Below are 19,651 nucleotides of genomic sequence, written 5' to 3' on the forward strand. Positions count from 1 at the left end.
TGCCTGGCTTTTTATGTTCGGGAGTTAGTTGGGGAATAATGATTCATGGTGCAAGCCCTAATGAAGCAGTCAGGAAAGCTGCTCAGTCAGTGGAAGAGAGATTTGGAGAAGGGCAGAGGAATCCAGCATCCTCATTTAACCAAGTAATTGGCAGGGGCTCTTCCCTGGCATCAGTGGGAATTAAAGCATCCCTGGTAAAGTGAATCTCAATGGAAAAAAAGATTTATTGTGATTTGAAAGCTTTGGTGATTCTGGAAATCATATCCTGTATGGAGCTAGGAGCATTAGGCCACTTTTAGGTGGTCTGTGCCACACTGGCCTAATGCATCCCAGAGCCAAGGGGAGTAATTGGTTTTCTGGATCATTGGTACAGGTCGTCTGGACACAACACCCTATTGCAGTGGACACGGCAACTACAGCATTGAGATCTGTGGCTGTGTTTGTGAGCCTGGCTGGAAAGGTCCCAACTGCTCTGAACCAGCCTGTCCACACAACTGCTTCAACCAGGGCCTCTGCGTCCAGGGCAGATGCATCTGCAATGAAGGCTTCACGGGTGAGGATTGCAGCCAGGTCTCCTGCCCGGCCGACTGTAACGACCAAGGCAAGTGCATCGATGGCATTTGTGTGTGCTTTGAAGGGTACACAGGCACAGACTGCAGTGAAGAGCTCTGCTCCCAGGGGTGCAGTGTGCATGGGAGGTGCGTGAACGGGCAATGCGTGTGCCATGAGGGCTTCACAGGCGATGACTGTAGTGAGCCCCTCTGCCCCAACAACTGCCACAACCGTGGGCGCTGTGTGGATAATGAATGCGTCTGCGATGAGGGTTACACCGGTGAGGACTGCAGCGAGCTCATCTGCCCCAATGACTGCTTCGACCGTGGGCGCTGTGTCAATGGGACCTGCTTCTGTGAGGAGGGCTTCACTGGGGAGGACTGCGGTGAACTGACCTGCCCCAACAACTGCAACGGCAACGGGCGCTGCGAGAACGGGTTGTGTGTCTGCTATGAGGGCTTCGTGGGGGATGACTGCAGCGAGAAGAGGTGCCCCAATGACTGCCACAACCGCGGGCGCTGCGTCAAAGGGCAGTGTGTGTGCCATGAGGGGTTCATTGGGGAGGACTGTGGCGAGCTGCGGTGTCCCAACGACTGCAACGACCGCGGGCGCTGCGTCAACGGGCAGTGTGTGTGCCATGAAGGGTTCATTGGGGATGACTGTGGCCAGCTGAGGTGCCCCAACGACTGCCACAAACGAGGTCTCTGTGTCAATGGGCAGTGTGTGTGTGATGAAGGGTACACAGGGGAGGACTGTGGGGAGCTGCGGTGCCCTGAGGACTGCCACAACCGTGGACGCTGTGTGGAGGGGCGTTGTGAATGTGACAATGGCTTCACAGGGGAGGACTGTGGTGAGCTGTCCTGCCCCAATGACTGCCACCAGCGCGGGCGCTGCATCAATGGGCGCTGCGTGTGCCATGAGGGCTTCAGGGGAGAGGACTGCCGAGAACAGTCCTGCCCCAATGACTGCAACAATGTGGGTCGCTGCATCGATGGACGGTGTGTCTGTGAGGATGGTTACATGGGGGATGACTGCTCCGATGGTAGGTTGCAATGCCTCTTTTGAACTACTTCCCGATGGTAATTCCCTGTGCCCTTACAGCAGCTTTGGAAGCTCTGTGAACCTTTTACATATAGCCAGGCCCTGTTGCCACTCTTATTTATCGTCACCCAGACAGCTGAATTGGAGAAGTAACAACAACAATAGCAAGATTTTGACCTCCCTAACCTTTCAGGGCTATATAGTCCAGAGGTGACTGGTGATTTTTGGTGGTCAGCAAGCTGGCAGGCTGATAAAGGTGATGCAGTTTGCTCCCATCACAATGCCACTGGAGCCAGCACAGGTTGGGATTTGTTACCATGACCTCTCAGTTCCTCACACTGCCTCTTGATGCTTAAAAACCAAAATGCATCTGAAAGACACTGTTCTAGGTATGGAGAAAAGGAAGATATATCCAGGGTCATCTTACTAGGAATCCAGCGGGATTAGTCAAAAGAATATGGGCTGAATTTTAACTAAAGAATAAGGCTTTGCAGGAATGAGACAATATAGACAATGGATGCCAGTGAAAAAGGAGCCTGGATATCAAACATTTCTTGCAGCCAGTTTCTGGTTCCCAGTCTCATGCTGGATGGATAAGAAAGGGGTTTGGATTTATAACGCCATCACTACTGTAGGCAGCTGAAAATGAAACTGACAGCACTAACAGACCCACTCACGCCAGGGGCTCAGTGACTTTGCTTTGAAGACAGTCTCTGAAAGGGAGTCCTGGTGGAGACAGAGGGTATAGTTAGTGGAGACTGGACACACATGGGAAATAATGTTGTCCCATCTGAGTGAACTCTCATAGACAACTATCATAATGGAATTGCCAGATGTGCAAATATTGTAGCTCAGGATTTCAGGATTATGACAAGGGCCTTGGCTACCTCTCATTTTGGCCAGATAGATCTTTATAACTAAAGTAAATCTTGATTTTTTTATATATATAATATATATATATATAAAATATATATAGATATATGTCTGTGTGAATGTTAGAGCTGATAAAAGCTTAGAGTAAAATCATGGAATCAGCTGGAGTGGAAACTTAGCTATGAAGCCACATGCTTAGTTTCCCAATACCACTGACTTTATGGAAATTGATAGAAAATTTTGGCAGCTAGATAATGACAGGCATTATGCTATAAATGAGGTAGTTTTCTTTAGTAGAGCCCAGGGGAGAAATTTTAGAACTAAGATCTTTGTAGAGTAATCAAAGAGTACTTTGGGGTTGGGAACATTATAAGAGACAATGACTACCCTTGAAAAGAAATCCCCGTTTTTCATCTCCTCCTTCTGGAAGACTCCTAAGCCACATTTTGTGCTCCTGCACTTGCAAATGTGGAGTATTCTATTGAAAGTATTTACAAAAATAATAATGTTTAATTTTACTTTGGAAAATCCATGCAAACCCCAGGACTTACAGCTATAAAACCATGTGTTGCTGGCAGTTGAATTGAATGTCTGAATCCCTAGGGACCCAGCTATAGTCTTATGCAGTAGCTATGAGAGGAGGAGCTGGAACACAGTCAGCCATAGGCTGTATGCAAGTGTGAATGTAGAAATTGGCCTTTTGGAAATATCTGTAGTCTTCATCAGCTGAGCATTCCTCTCTTCAAGCAGCCAATTTGTGGGACATGGCTTCCTCATTCCCTGTCTGTTAGATGATTCTTACAAACTGCTCCTGGGAAAATGGGGAACTGGGTAAGTCATTATTTTCTGAGCCTTCAAAACTTCTTATACGTTTGTTTTGGTTTTTCCCCTCCTTAGTGTCTCCTCCAACTGAGCTGACTGTGACAGACGTAACAGATAAAACCGTCAATCTGGAATGGAAGCATGAGAATGTTGTCAATGAGTACCTCATCACCTATGTCCCTACTGGCAGCGGTGGCTTAGATATGCAGTTCACTGTGCCAGGAAACCAGACAGCTGCCACTATTCATGAACTGGAGCCGGGTGTGGAATACTTTATCCGTGTTTTTGCAATCCTTAGAAACAAGAAGAGTATTCCAGTCAGTGCCAGGGTAGCAACATGTGAGTTTTATACTCCCTGCATTCATTCTTTTGTCTATAATGTAGTATGTATTTATTTGCATCCCTTTTGGGAGGTATTATTTCTTTTGTATTTTCTATTTTCAATTCATCTTCTGCTCTGGACAAAGGCAGCCTTCTGCTCTTTCATTTTCTAGTATTTTCCAATAGCAATGACTGCATTCAAAGTTACAGCTCTCTCACTCTTTCACTCTCTGTGGTGCCTCCCAATGAATATCAGGGGGTCTTTGTAAATTAAGACCTTTGGCTCCTTCATAATTAGGTCCATTTTAAAATCTGCTAATGCTTTCTTTAAAAATAGGAAAATGTAACAGTGTATAAAAGAGGAATGTGAAATCACTCGATTCAAACTGTTTTGGCTGAAATGGAGGTTATATTTGTTTTGTATCTTCTGTGTGGTTTACCACAACTTACTTTCTATCTGCCTGTCCTTTCATTTGTTGTTCAACTTCCTTTTTGTATGGTGCATATCACAGTCATAGCTAAACACCCCAGCCTCAAAAGATGCTCTTTTGACTTCTATCACTGTGCTCATTTCTAGAGACCTGGGACAGGATTCATGTCACCTGTCTTTGAATGTCCATACTAGGCTTCCTTCAGGAGGGCAGAAAAAGAGATTTTTAGGGCAAAATGCATTTTACTCTGACATCTAAACCAGGTCAGAGGAATATCTCTTCAAAGACAGAACAACTGGATGTGAAGAAGGTTTAAACATCTCAGATGCAGATAAATACGAGGCAGATATTTGTAGTGGTGGAAAGATGTCTCCTTCCCAGGGTCCTCTTTAGGAGAACTTGTCACCAGGTAATGACATCCTTCTTTTCTGTCACAGATCTGCCTGCTCCAGAGGGTCTGAAATTCAAGTCTGTTAGAGAAACATCTGTCCAGGTGGAGTGGGATCCTCTAAACTTCTCATTTGACGGCTGGGAGCTGGTCTTCCGTAATATGGTAAGGTAGCATATGGCATGAGACCATACGCAAATGGAAGAGCCTGGATTTTTGAGTTAATATTGAGTGTTCCATGTGTTGCAGAAAAAGGATGATAATGGAGATATAACCAGCAGCTTGAAAAGGCCAGAGACATCTTATATGCAGCCAGGTTTGGCACCAGGACAACAGTATAATGTGTCCCTTCATATAGTGAAAAACAACACCAGAGGACCAGGACTATCCAAAGTGATAACCACAAGTAAGCATAACATGTACTTGGTGTAGGGTCACCAATAAAACAACTACTGTTTGGTGTAGGGAGTTTTTAAACAAAGAGAATGCCAAGTTCTCTATACTGTAAATCAGTAGGGGGAAAAGAAGTAGTCGTGGAGCTGCTAACGAAGGATACATGAAAAGGAATTAATTCCTTTCCAAATTGCCTGTTTGAAGAGGAAATTATTTTTTTTTAGCTAGAAGGTAGCAAAGAGCATTTTTATTTTATTTCCCATTGTACATCAACAGCAAATACAATTTCTTTCATCTTAGTATTATTTGCATGAAGAAATCAGTTAAAGGAGAGCCTCTATTGTGCAGGAGAAGAACCTCTTAGGGTTCCTGCTTGTCTTTGCTTGGCAGCTTCTGATGTTAATGAATTTTGATGAATCTGCTTCTGATAAATTAACTCCATTTCGCATTTTCTTCTGCAGCTATGGAAAGCAAAGTGGGAAAATAAATGAAGATAAGCTTCAGTTGGTAGAAGCCACACATTTGAATTTTGAATCAGAAATTGAAAGCATAAGAATGTGTACATTATGGTAAGATTTCTTTAAAAACGACTTTTTTCTCTTTTTGTAACAGAGCTTGATGCCCCCAGCCAGATCGAGGCAAAAGATGTCACGGACACCACAGCTCTTATCACATGGTCCAAACCTTTGGCTGAAATTGAAGGCATAGAGCTCACTTATGGCCCCAAAGATATTCCAGGGGACAGGACAACCATTGACCTCTCTGAAGATGAAAACCAATATTCTATTGGAAACCTGAGGCCGCACACAGAGTATGAAGTGACACTCATCTCTCGTCGAGGGGACATGGAAAGTGATCCCGTGAAAGAAGTCTTTATCACAGGTAAGAGGCTTGGATACCAATTCCAACCTCTGGGAAGGTAACGCAATCACCATCAATCTTCCTGTGCTATTTGTGTTGCATTGCTTGAGTTGCTGAGTTACTTCATCAACACAGAATCAGCAGCACTATTATAGAGGTACATGAAAGTGGAGAATATTTTTCTGTGCCTTATATTCCCTACTGACTCAACAAAATATACTCCTCAAGTATCTAAATGTATTTTGAAAATGAGAATTATGCTATTAAGTCTCTTGAAAGCTTTTGCTCATCATACCCTGAATCTCCACTTCAGGAAACAAATTCCTCTGGGTTACTTATCTTCTATGGTTTCTATTCCACCTAAGACATTGTTTCTGTTTAAAGCATAACAGACTAGCAGAAAACTGCTTTGTTTTCATACTGCAGTACTTCAAATGTTTTCTGTCATGCTTTTATAAATTTACTTTGGTCTTTAGTGATCCTGGGAATGCTTTATGAAAGTGTGAGTCCTTTAGCATGTCATCAAGGTCTGATGCATTAAGGGAGCTGAGCAAATGGTACATAGAAAACAACATCCCTTTTCATCCTGAAATGAAATTGTTCATCCAGATCAGGATTTGAGTCTACTGTAGCTGTGAACAGCAAAAGCCCATTGAACTTCTACATAATATACACGTTTTCCTTTAAGCCTTAGAGCTTCTTTCAGCCATGAATGCAAGATAATTACTGAACAGAAATTCTAGAGATGATCAGCAGCCTTGATTCTTTTGAAAGCTGAGGTATTTATAGAGGAAGAGTTGTATCTTCATCCAAATGTCTTTTCCCACAAGCCTATTTTGTAAAGAAAATAATTGCTAAAGTTGAAATCATTATTTTTGTCTTAGGAGATAGAAGTTTAATTTCTTCCACTGATGTTTTCTCCACAGCCAGTGAACTCTCCACTTCATGCTAAAAGAAATCTGCTTGATGTAGTTAAGAATATAGAGGTATCATGTGAGAGGGAACTTAACTGCAGCTTGATGGATCATTTCACCTTCTAAAAAGTACTGCTATAAGAGACTTCTGTCATAAGAGAATTATTCCTATTTATTAATTTTTTGTTTTATTGATTACAGACTTGGATGCTCCAAAAAACCTGAAGCGGGTGTCGCAGACAGACAGTAGCATTACTTTGGAGTGGAAGAACAGCCATGCAAATATTGATAACTACCGCATTAAGTTTGCTCCCATCTCTGGTGGAGACCATGCTGAGATCACAGTGACAAGGGGCAACCAAGCAACAACCAGAGCTACACTCACAGGTAGGGGAATGGTGAACTAGTGATTAATGTCATACCACTGCCACAACCTACGGAACAGTGGTGTAGTGCAAAAATACCCTTTTGGTCACTATACATAAGAGGTACAAGCAGAGGTTATTGCATTTTGAGTACAGGCAAATCTCACATGCATGTCTATGTGCTTTTCTTTGGCACTTGTACTGCAAGCTCTTGAAAATAGAAGCTATCTCCAATTATGCGTTTGCACTGTGTCCAAAATGTGATCTCAGTCATAATCTTTATATTTAAGCATGTACATGGAAAAAGATTTATTACCATGAGGTCAGCTGGAGGGTCAACTGGAACCTCAATTCTCTGCATGCACAGGAAAGCATCTATCTTAACTTGCACACATTCAGGTTGCTTTGTTTAAACAAATGCCTGTAGGCATATTCTGTGGACAGAAACTCATACTTCTGTTTCTCTCCACTTAGGGTTGAGGCCTGGAACTGAATATGGCATTGGTGTGACAGCAGTGAGACAGGACAGGGAAAGCGCTCCAGCTACTATTAATGCTGGCACTGGTGAGTAACTTGATCCCCTTTTGCTCTGAAGGAAGCAGCAAATCAAGTGGATAAGCCTCTGAGCTGTTGCTAGATACCCAGTATAGATGCTAATCTGTCAACTTTGCTTTTTTAACCTGTAGATCTTGATAACCCCAAGGACTTGGAAGTCAGTGACCCCACTGAAACCACCTTATCCCTTCGCTGGAGAAGACCAGTGGCCAAGTTTGATCACTATCGCCTCATTTCTGTCGACCCCTCTGGAAAGAAGAGTGAAGTGGAGATCCCCGTGGACAGCACCTCTTTTATCCTGCGAGGGTTGGATGCAGGGACAGAATACACCATCAGTCTGGTGGCGGAGAAAGGCAGACACAAAAGCAAACCCACTACTGTCAAGGGTTCTACTGGTGAGTGACAACTTTTGATGAGTGCCGTGCACCAGGTCATTGGGCAGTGACTAGTCCAAATCTTCACCTGATTTTGTAAGCCATGCCTGGGCAACTGCTTAGAAACATCGGTTGCCTACAGGGAAGACTTAGCTCTGTCTAACATGATAGGCGTAACTGAGGGATAGCTGTGCATTTCCCTGCCCACCATGTCTAGCTCCATGTTCTCAATGATTTCTCGCTTAACCTTTGAGAAGACTTGCAAAGAACACAGCTCTTTGTCCTGCATGAAATGCAGACGTCATCCTTTGTTTAAAATGAGGCTGTTCTTTGTGTATTATGTCTTGTAACTTGTTTTGTTTTCTACAGCCAAAACCAAAGAGGAAGAGCAACTAGAATGTATTTAACATTACTTGTTTCTGCCTAATGAATTCTCTTCACAGCATGCCTCCACCCATCATGCTTCAGCAGGGTCAACAGGGCTCTGATGTTGCCTTTTTTCATTTTTGTCTGAAGGGCCTACAAATCTGGTCACAGTCACCATTTCCATGGAGACCATGACTGTTACATTTGTCTACAAAGAAGGGGGCCATTTCTGTCGTCTCCATTTGTACAAACCACTCCAACTAACCGGTATCAGTGGGTTACTTACCAAACAAGGTTTTATTCTTTGTGAAACGTTTTAACACAAAATCTGTTGCACACAGAATTGTATCTTGGTACAGAGCACAAATAAGTCCTGAATCTTTACATGCATTCGGACTAAATCCTATAAGGCAAAGCCTAAAGTGCTGTAAGTGAGCAGAGACAGTGAAATCAGAATCAGCTGAGAATTACTGTCCTTAGCAGCTATCAAAGTGTTTATCCTTTTCTCCCAAAGACCATCTATGAGATAAACATGTGACTGAAGTTATGGATTTTACAAATTAATAACAGCTGAACAAATCAAAACTGGTTTCATACCCACTGATGGTGTCAATGCAAGCACAGCCTCTGAGTGCTTTTTAGAGTTCACTTATCCAGTACTGCAGAGATGTTTATGGCATGATGTAGACTACAGAAAACCATCAGTACTGTATTACTAGTTTGATGCAAGGCCTGTGTCCAGTGTTGGGAAATAATAGAAAGCCTTGAGGTACCCACATACAAAAGGAAGCTGAAGGTTTATGTGGCAAGAGTGAGCAGGCTTTGATTCTTCCCAAGTTACCTTCCCAAGTGTCTGAAGTGTCTCCCAAGTGTCTCTCTATCTGTTTGAAGACTGAGTGGTCACAAAAGGGGCATGTGTAGATGGTGAAATGGCAGAAACAACACGTTGTGGAATTTCACAGTCTGGCCTTTTCAGCACCAGTCTCCCAACTCTCACAAGGTAGCTTCTTTTTCCTGATTTGGTCTTGGAGTTCTTACAGATCCATTCATCTGGCCAATGTATTTGGTTTACAACTTTACTCAGAGCAGCCAGTAGAGCTCTTTGCAGTGGGCTCCTTAGAGGCATCAGCAGTAAACATAACCTGTCTCTGTGACCTTCCTCCTGTGTAGGAATAGACAAATTCAAACACATGGTCCTGGGGAGGCAGAAATACTCTATAAGCCTGTGGAGTGTAAGAGATGAGGTCTTTCCTTCAGTTTACTTTTTTATCCAACCTCAATTCCATACTCTTTATCTGTGTTCCCAATACTTGGGAGGTCCTGAAGTCCTCAGGCTAAGCCAGACAAACTTGGTTTACCCTCTCTTGCAGAGCTATGGGGGATCTTAGGTCCATTGCACTACTTTGAGCAACAAGGGAGAGAGAGGAATGATTGAAGTAAAAAATGCCATTAGCACAGCTAGGACTGGACTAGCTCTTCTCAGAGGGTGGGGAAGACAGTCCTGCTGTTTGGAGGGGCATGTGCCACCCCTGCTGAAGATGGGGGCCAGGGTCTGCAGAAGGGGTGAGAGATTTTTCTTCTCAAAGTTTCCTTTGTTCTCCACATTGCCAGATTTTCACCTTACTTTCTTCCCAGCCTCTTGATCAGAGCCAGGCATCCCTGTCAGCTGCTGTTCAGGGGCTTCTCACATGGTATTATTTATTTGTATAGTGGATTTTCTATTGCTGAGGGTAAAGCTTCTTTCAGCCCCAGAGCTGAAGATCTTCTGTTGATACCTTCTCCCCCTCTTGCATTCTTTGTACTATCTTCTTGTGTATATCAGCTCTCCACACAGAACTGAAATGTTCAGAGCTCATGAGCAAAGAACATGTCCCAAAACATTCCATAGTATAGGATGAGAGCTTTCTGATGTTTCTGTCTCTTCTTATAGATGAAATGCAGCTCAAGTGACAAAGGTTTTTGTAACTGATGTCAACAATTCTGTATTCAAGGGATGATAAAGTGAACAGTTTGCTAAGTGTCATTTTATTGTACTGAAAAGGGAAGACTGAATACTTCGCACTGCCATTTGCTTATCTGTTTCTTTGTAGCTTTATATAGTCAAACCCAAATGCAGTCAATGACTCCTTACCCAGAGGAGCTTTCTGGCTGTGGGAGCTTTCATGCTCCAGAGGCCTCAGTGATACAAGAGGATGCTCTGAGAGACCTTGTGGTCTCAGGGATGACAGACCACAGCTTTAGTGTCTCTTGGTATGCAAATATAGGAGTCACAATAGTTTTGTGGTGGAATACAAGGATGTGCCATTGGCAGCTGAGCCCCCTGCAGAAACCTTCCTGCCCAGAGAATCCCTAGGTGCTGTGATTGATGGACTCCAAGCTAACACGTCCTATAAAATCAAGGTGTATGGACTGGCTGGAGAACAGTGCTCTTTGTAAACTGTGGCTACAACAGATAGCTCCTTTCTGTTATTCACAAAGGTATCACAAACTAGGGTACTATCTGTTTGTTAGAGGTCCCACCCAGCATCTCACTAAGGTTTTGGTTTAGAACTCCTTCTGAAATCAAAGAACATGAGCCATTTTACTAGTTGGAGAGACTTTTCTGGCAGCATGTCTTGAGAATGTTTCATCAGATTAATAACTAATTTGTAGGGTGAGCACGTAATCCTGCTCTGAGGAAGTTGAGCAGCCAGAGTCCAGCTTTGTTCTTGCTCTGGTTTGGAACCCTGCCTGCACAGCACAATGTGAGTCCTGGAGGAGGATGGATGGTAATACATCAGCCATGAGAGGCCTGTGGAAATAAATGAGTGGACATTAGAGAAACCAAGAGCCAACCTCGAATTCCTCTGCTGAAGGACCCAGATTGTGCAGCAACTGCTGATGAATCGTGGTTGTGATACTGTCTTTCATCTGGAAGTGAGTTGCACATAGGAGCATGGCTTGGACAAGTATCTTTTCCATTTTGTTAAACATTTTTAAGACAACTTATGCTGTTTACCAAAAACTGTTGTCTGTGCTGTGCGTCAGTCCCTTTTCCTCTCCTGGCTTCTACACATCTTATATTGCACCATCCATTCTTATTCAAACTTAAACATTAGGAAGAATGATTAGGTGAGGCAGTTCAATGGGAAATTGCAGTACTGGTGACTGGCAAACTAAGTTTGCCAGTAAAGACTGTCCATTTATGCAGCTGATTCCTCTGCAGAGAATACCTGGAACCTGACTTTAGTGGGAGCTGCTGTAGCTTTTTTTGGCTTATTACTTACTGCAATGCTTTCTTTATCAAGTTCAGAGGGGCAGAGGCACTCTAAGCCCAGTTTAATCAGCTGCCTGGGAGAGGGGAAAGCTATTTAGCCAGAGATCTGAAAAGAACTGAAAAACCTTGATAAACCATCATATCTTACAGTGTGCTTGAGCTTATGGGAGACTCTGCAATGAAACTGGCTGATAGCTCCTCTTGGCAAATAATATAAAATCCGAGAAGCAAGAAATAATACAGAATACTGTATTATGAATACTGAATCCCAAGGAACTGGGGAAATGTCCTGGCAGGACATTAGCATTCTTTTTAGTAAAATTGCCAGTGAAGCATTACAGTTCCTCAGTTCCTCAAAAATTCCTACAATTCCTCAAAAGGCTATCAACACCAGTATAGATGTATTTAGGCCATATTTAGCTTGGAGATTTTACTAAGAGAATTAAACTAAGTATCCCAGTCTGAGAAAGAGCATATGTTTGTTGTCCAACCAGTTTCCCCTCTACATTGCTTTCAGGTCTTTGGCATCAACTATTCATTCATCTTGCCACCATGAATCACTCTATCTGGCTGTCATCCACCCACTGAGGACTCCCAGAGTTCTCTTTCTCTTTTCCCCATACATTCCCCTGGTTGCCAAGTCAGGTGTTTGAACTCCATTGATCTTGTTATCCTACAGTTCAATGGTTTTCCAGATTTTCTGTTCTCTGCTATAGTATTCCATGTGCTAAAAGATGAGCACTGATACTGTCTGTGGTATCAGAGAATTTTCTATGTATTCCTATAATTTTCATTTTCCTATCTGTTGTTTGTACAAAAAGCCACATATTCTTCTATTATGCATGAACTTCATGTGGCGTATATGAGTGTTAATACATGCATGTGGAGGGTAGACCACTCTCTTCCACAAATTCATTTGTGGAGTCATGAAACCCAAGGTAATATTCAGAATTAGGTCTGAAAAATAATCAGAGGTAATGTAGTTACATATAATTAGATATGCTCCATGAGACAAGTTGTGCATGGCAACCTGCCATGTAGTTGGCAAGGTTGGCAGAATAAAATTAATCCACTTGTGACAGCAAACTTCTGAATTAAAGTGCCGTTTAGGTAGTTGGTACTTCAGGTTTTGTATAATACAGTTGAACAGCTGCTGTATTTTCCATTCACATTAGAGTAACTAAGTTCTTGTGTGGTTATACTACAACAACTGGATCTGGGAGAACATCAGGAGGATGGTCTAGTAAAATGAGGGAAAACGAGAAGCCAGTTTTGACTCTCATTACACAGAGTTTTCTGATAGATCCTCCATATATCAGGAGTTTAATATCAGCCTTTTATTTTTCTTTTCTAATTCTCTTGTATTTTTTGATGTTTTCCTTTTATTTCCAAATCAGAGTGCATGCCAGTTTCCTAGTGGGACCATCCAGAGCATGAAGCTGTACCTGTACCAGGTCTACCCTGGTACAGCTGCCCTGTCCTCCCCACTGGTCTGTTCACTCTACCTATGCATGTCTTCTGCAGAAACACCCCACAGTATAGCCCAGCTACCACTGTGCATGTCAAGTAGACAGCCTCAATGCTGAACAAGTACCAATGCACTTGCTTGATGCTTGATGGTTTTTAGCCTGGTCCCAGAATAGAAAAGAGCTGGTTGACATCTAATTGTGCACAAGCAGCTGAGAGTCCCTGGTGACTAATGGTTCCTCACTGCATGTCTTCCTACTTTCCTACATAAGCACAGTAACCCTGGTGCTGTCAGTTCTGACAGCTGGTTTACTGAGGAAGAGGGAATTAAGCTAGTGGTTATATTGCAGGTAAGCTGGGGTGATGGTTTCTTCAGGTTACAGCATAGATAAGGCCTGGTTCAGATCATATGCCGAGGTAATTTAAGGCAGGCCCTCACCTAAGTCAAGAATATCAATGATATATGTAAACATAAATCGCTGTTTGTCTCACCTGCTTTTACATCACAACGTTTTTACATCTGCATTTGACCTGAGAGTATATTTTCAAGGTAACATTTCTGCATTTACATTGACACATTTTTAATTGATTTTTCTCCTCTGAAAATTTCTTTTTTTTCTGATACATGTGTGAATTTGGAGACACATATTGAATCCTGAGTATGTATTTGTGCTGATTTGATTGATGATGGAAGATGACTTGCTCTCTCTTAATTCAATGCAAGCGGAGCATATAAGCAAGGAAGTCACTGAGGTGTGAAATGACATGGTTTGCCACTAATGAGGAGATAATTCTGCATGTCAGAGAAATCACCTGCCTCTTGCCTTGCAGCTGTGATCAGAAGCATGTTCTCTGTCACCTCCACACTACTCAGATCCTCAGAATCTGACTGTGCTCCAGGATGTGTTCATAGACCATTCAATATGTTGAAGGCCAAGTCTTTTTCCCATCCGTTCCTTTGGATCTCTTTAAAGAAAGGTTGCTCAAGCTCTTTCTGTCCTAGTTTTTAGGTAAGGATGTGTGTCCCCCTCCCTTTTATGAAAATCCTGTGCATATCCAGATGAATCACTCATCCAAGCCTGTTTTTGCTGGGTAGGATAAGATTTAGCATGCTTCTGCTGTGCTGATTGCTCAGTCTGGACTTGGTTCTGTTTGCAGTATTTGGCATGCATTCCACTTATGTTTTATATCAGAAGCAGTAACTTATGTGCTGTAGGAAAAAAAAGGCGTGTTTGAGAGACTTAGGGCTCAAATCCTCATCAGTGTGAATTAGCAAAGTTCTTTGGAGGTAACCAAAGTGTACTGATTTACATCAACTGAGGGTGTACTTGTTTCTCTGCTGGGACCATTTCAGCCCACAGTTTAATGGTTGTTGCTCTGGATCTGCTAGTTAGTGTTGTCGTGTGAGGATCACGCTGTGCTTGGTGCTGCTACCTTTCCTTGTGGCTTGGATTCAGTCTCCAAAAAAGATAAACCTATGTGTGTTCTTAATGCTCTTTAATGCAAAGCAAGCAAAGTGTTTGTAGCAGATATCAGCTGGCTTTTGGTGTATTTGGGAGTTTATTACCAGGAAATTTTAATTTACCTGTGTTTAGCACTTCTAGTCACAACACCTGGAGAATCAATCAGTGAAGTATCATTTAATCCCATCAGCCCTGCACCTACAGAGCTAAGCTATTTAGCAAACCTCAGTACTGATTCTCATGCTCTGCTTTTGGTGCCCACTGACCTTCCCATCTCAGAAACCATTGGTGCTCTTCATGACATTAACATAACACACAAGACTTTCAGTAGTCTCACCCTGTCTTGGGCAGCACAGGATGAGGTTTGGATCAGTTCTTTATCACTCTGAAAGACCTGCCCAGTTTAAACAGACCACAGGAAATCTTTTTGCTGGGAAACCATTGTGAAACAGAATTTACCAATCCCAGAGCAAGCACACAAAACTTCCATGGAAGTACTCAGAGTCAGCTGTCTTGGTCCCTGGAAGCCCTAGCTACTACAGGTATTTTCTATGGATTCGTTGGCCATATGTTTCTTTTCTGCTTTGAAATACAGAACTTCATTTCATACTGCTGTCCCACTGCAGAAATGCTGGGCTTTGTGAGTGATGAATCCTTACTTAGTTGTTCTTTCCTTTCTTCCTTTTGCATGGGATAAAAGTCTTATTGCTATGGAATGAGAGCCTTGAGTGGTTCAGCATGGAAAATACCTTTTAAGCTTTTAAGGTGATGTAGCATCAATTCTCTCTTTCAAATTGCATGTAACAAGTGATGTTGGTGCATCTGCTATTTACAAGGCACATGAAAATAGCAAGATGCTGTAGGTATTTGTCTGCATTGGGGTTCAAGTGCAAGAAAGATTGCAAGGATGTTGTGGATTGCAGCATTGGCATGGAAGTGGTGATGTCAGAGAAAAAAAAAAAGGACTGTAACACATTGGGAGTATTCCTTTTAGCTTTTATCCCTGTTACATGAATTTTATGATAAACAGTCCTATAGCTACAGGGCTCACTTCTATAATAATCAAAGTACCAGTGTGTAAGATCGTATCTGGGTAACCTAGCTGGAGATTGATGACTTTACCTGCCCATCATCAAACCCAAATTCACAGCATGAGATAAAATATGTACATAGAAACACACAGATTATTTCACACATATTGCAAAGCTAGGGTATCTAATTTCTCAGTGGTTGGTTCTTTCTTTTTTTCTTGTTTAAGCAAGAGACATCATCCCTTGATATAATTTGCTATGAAACTGTCATTGTTTCATCATCTATGTTGGATGTTTTATGGATGAGGCATTTGGAGGTTTCCAGCAGTCCAAGTTGGTGCATGATCTTGTGTGCGAATCTCTTTTCCCTAAAAAGCATGATGGGGTTGTGTGCACTTCCATTGCAGACATGCATGAGAAAGGAACGGGAGGAGAAGGGACTGCATTTTGGAGATGAATGAAACTGAGCACCCATCAGAGTAATCTGAATTGCTTTTAAGCTGCGATGATTACTGCATTACTTATTGCAATCAAGCTTTTACTTTTCATTTTCATTTGAAGGCAATGTGTTTGTTTGATTTGTTTCTGTTGCCACCAAAAGATCATTATTTCTGATACAGTTATTTTCTGTTCTGCTTTCTCTTTTTCAGCTCAAGGGTGTTATTTCAACAGGATTCATCTTTTACATCAATGAGTCTAATTTCTGTTCCTGATAAAGCAAACCAGCTCTGAGTTCATGCTTTTATTTTTTGGTAGAACATCACTGTTATTTCATAAACAATTTCTTCTTTCCAACAGGATGGGAAAAGCTCATAAAAATTTTGTGTTCCCGAGTAGCTATTTACAATAGCAATTTACTACACATTAGTGAATCTCACTGCAGATAACTGTGATCTGTGAGTGTTCTGCCTCTGAAAATACAACCCCAGCTACATATATAAGGCTATGCAGCAGTCATACAATAAGCACTCTTTTTTTACAGGAGGGTAGTTTATATGAGTACTGTTGCTGAGTCTGAATTTTGCTTATTCCAGGGCCACTTTATCTTCTGCCTTAAAATAGGCATGAAGCTTAACGTTGCAGTTTACAACTGACAAATCAGATCCATTTCCCTTTGTGCATCATGTAAATTGTTGCTCATTCAGATCGGGATGATTCAGATGGATTCTGTTCTTGTTATAATGCTGAGGTGTCAACAGTGCAAATAAATAAGTGCTAAAATGTCATCGCAGTCCAAAGCCAATGTTAGATCACACAGGTAGTTTTTCCATGCAGAAAAATTCAGATGTTATTCTGACATTTCCCTGTATGACTGTTAATTTGAAGAAATCGGGTGTATTTTCTCTGTAACAGAGGACTTTCTATTCTGAGAAAAAGACCTGAACTTTCAGATTTAACAACATCAGAGTTAACTCTGATGATTCCCAGCTTCCTCTGCCACCCTTGTGGTGGCTTATGAGAATGTTCATTTCTATGAATACAGATTTTAGTTTTAGGTTAATACCAATAACTCTGAAAATCCAAAGTGCTCTGCCCCAGGAAGGTTTTGTGGACAGAATACTGTAATAAAAGGAAGACAAATCTGTTAAATAAAAGACATGCAGCCATGGAAGAATTTTCCCTTTTATATTTTTGGATTAGAAATAGTTTGGAAGAGTAAATAACATCCTTCATGTGGACACAATTAAAATCATAAACATCTGAATTAAAACTGCTAAACTTGGTATCTTCCTACCCTTACAAATGGGTGCATTATTCACTTCATAATGACAAATACTGTGTTGTTACTAGTGCAGTACAGTAGTTATAGTAATACTTACTGCTCTCATAGTGAGTTGTAATTAATGTTGGCAAGACACTTGCAGCTGTAAGATGGTCTAAAAGCTGCTTGCTGTAAGCAGTCTTTTAGCATTAATGTGGTTATTTTTTAGTATTACAGTTATTTTCTTACAGTTCTGTTGTGCCATGTCTGAAGAGACTTTACAAGTTATCTGAAGCAGCTGAGAATGTAAATGTGGGTGTGGGGGTGCTTTATTGTGTCACTGGTTATAAGTGACATTCTTTAACATGGAACATCATTAAATAATATGTCATCATCACTAGTCTGTAATGTGAGTAACTGGTTGACTTTCTGTCCTTATTCAGAGGAGGAACCTGAGCTTGGAAAATTATCAGTATCAGAGACTGGCTGGGATGGTTTCCAGCTCACCTGGACAGCAGATGACGGGGCATATGAGAACTTTATCATTCAGGTGCAGGAGTCTGAGAATCCTGAAGAAACCCGGAATATCACAGTCCCAGGTGGACTGCGCTTTATGAATGTTACAGGCCTCAAGGCCAACACACCTTATAACATCACACTTCACGGTGTGATTCGAGGCTACAGGACCAAACCTCTTTCTGTTGAAACCATGACAGGTATCTTTTCCAGTCACTCACCCAGCCTGGTGTCTCCCTTTCTTTGCAGACAGGAACGGGAGCCAGAGCTATTGCAACTGCTCAGCAAAGCTTGCTCACTTTGCATGGGGAGCACTGAACTCATTAAAGCTTGGCTGAACATCTCTGGCATGGAAATGTCTCTTGGTCAGACTTTCCAATAAGAGTCTCAGTGCCCCCATGGAGCCTTTCACTTTTAGGAATGCTTTCTCCCCTCACCCCCCCCCCCCCCTCTGAATGGCTTGTTTTGTTCCCTTTACTTGCTTTTTGCTGGTTGACACTAACAGCAAACCCCAATTCACTGTTGTACATGCTTGGAAAAGCCCAGGTTGCCTTTTAAAATTACAAAAATCCATTCATTATAGCCCAGAGAATTAAAACCTAACAATAGGTTTAGTTTTTACCCTTTGGAAGCTATCCATGAAATGATGCACTAGCTTCTGTGTAAAGACAAACTTAGGCGTACAGTGTGTGCATCTAACTCAGTGCAAGGCCAGACACCTTCTATATGTTCTCATATAGAAAATAACACAAATTAAGTTCTACCAAGAGTAGTAGCATATAATAAGCTGTATAAGGTTGTTAAACAGCCTGGTTGGTCTGAAAAAGATATAATGCAAGAAGATCAAGTTCAGTAGAACTGCCTTGGTGTAACACTGACCTGAATGAAGGAAGGTAAGCTCTACATTTTGAGGAGGTTGCATAGAACTAATTGCAAGCCACAAAAATAATTTTCTGGATGATACTGTGAAAGATGTCAGTTTGAAATGAGAGCTTATCTTGAGCTTTGTGAGAGGTAAATACATACCTCTGTCTATTCTGTATGCCTCAGTGGCTGTTCCTTCAAACAGTTTTCACTGGACAGTATCTGATGCCTCTGGGCTTCCTTACAGACCTTTGTAGCCTCCTGTGATTGTGAGATAGCCAGAGCTGGCTCATATTTGATTTCCCCCAGCACAGAAGGGGACAAAAGTACACAATAAGAACTAAACAGAATTAAAACATGAAACACAGTAGAGCTTGCTTGTTTCAATAATGCTTTAAGCAGCCTGGCTTAGGTAGAAATGTGTCTGGCACAAGGCACTCCCCTTGGGCTGTGTCCTATTGCAGAAGTCCTGTGTTTTCAGAGACCTGAGTGTGAGCTGGTAGCAGATTGCTCATTGAAAACTGACAAATGTGGCTAGACAAAGGAGGCCGTACAAGGACAAGCAAGAAAACAGACATCATGGGTGTCCTGCCTAACTATGCAATGTGCTCCCTTCTTCTTAACTTCATAAAGGCAGCAGAAGATGCCCTGCTGATGTTTTCCCTTCCCTTTCTGGGTCATGCTCAGCACCCAGCTTTTCAAAACTGTCCCTTCTGGGGACTTCCAATTGTCAGAAATTTTGGAGTCTTCCTGTAACATCCGAGGGATGTCTGCAGAGAGGAAGAAACCCTAAGGCAGCAACCACTATTCTGCATTTTGGCTCCAGTTCCAAAATTGCATGCCAGCTTTCATAGGCTTAAGCAAAAGGGAAAGCAAAAAAGCAAACAAAACACAACCTTTTCCTTTGGATAAAGAAGGAGCTCTAGGTTTAGCTTCTAAAACTGGAAGCTGACTTTTCCAAATGCCCTGGGGGCATTCAGAAAAGTTCTTCTGCATCTGCTTTCATGCTCGGACCTCGAAGACACATGGCTGCTCCTGGAGGAAAAGGGAAATAGCCATAGCTATTTCCTTATTTAACATGTTGAGATGCTTTCTG

The 19,651-nt window shown here is 42.1% G+C and overlaps 1 protein-coding gene across 3 annotated transcripts in view; it reads left to right on the forward strand.

Moving 5' to 3' along the window:
- TNC (tenascin C) overlaps positions 1–19,651 on the forward strand; it is a 71,625-nt gene that overhangs the window by 25,718 nt on the left and 26,256 nt on the right. For 2 of the 3 annotated variants that reach the window (XM_031045886.2, XM_005145619.3), the window contains exons 3-11: positions 374–1,594; positions 3,364–3,627; positions 4,478–4,593; positions 4,678–4,834; positions 5,434–5,703; positions 6,798–6,983; positions 7,436–7,525; positions 7,648–7,911; positions 17,619–17,891. In XM_031045886.2, the coding sequence (XP_030901746.2) occupies positions 374–1,594; positions 3,364–3,627; positions 4,478–4,593; positions 4,678–4,834; positions 5,434–5,703; positions 6,798–6,983; positions 7,436–7,525; positions 7,648–7,911; positions 17,619–17,891 (2,841 nt within the window). The remainder of the gene's footprint in view (positions 1–373; positions 1,595–3,363; positions 3,628–4,477; positions 4,594–4,677; positions 4,835–5,433; positions 5,704–6,797; positions 6,984–7,435; positions 7,526–7,647; positions 7,912–17,618; positions 17,892–19,651) is intronic. The other variant, XM_031045885.2, reaches the window with a different exon arrangement.

This window comes from Melopsittacus undulatus, chromosome 11, assembly GCF_012275295.1.
Source record: "Melopsittacus undulatus isolate bMelUnd1 chromosome 11, bMelUnd1.mat.Z, whole genome shotgun sequence".
Taxonomy (NCBI): Eukaryota; Metazoa; Chordata; class Aves; order Psittaciformes; family Psittaculidae; genus Melopsittacus; species Melopsittacus undulatus.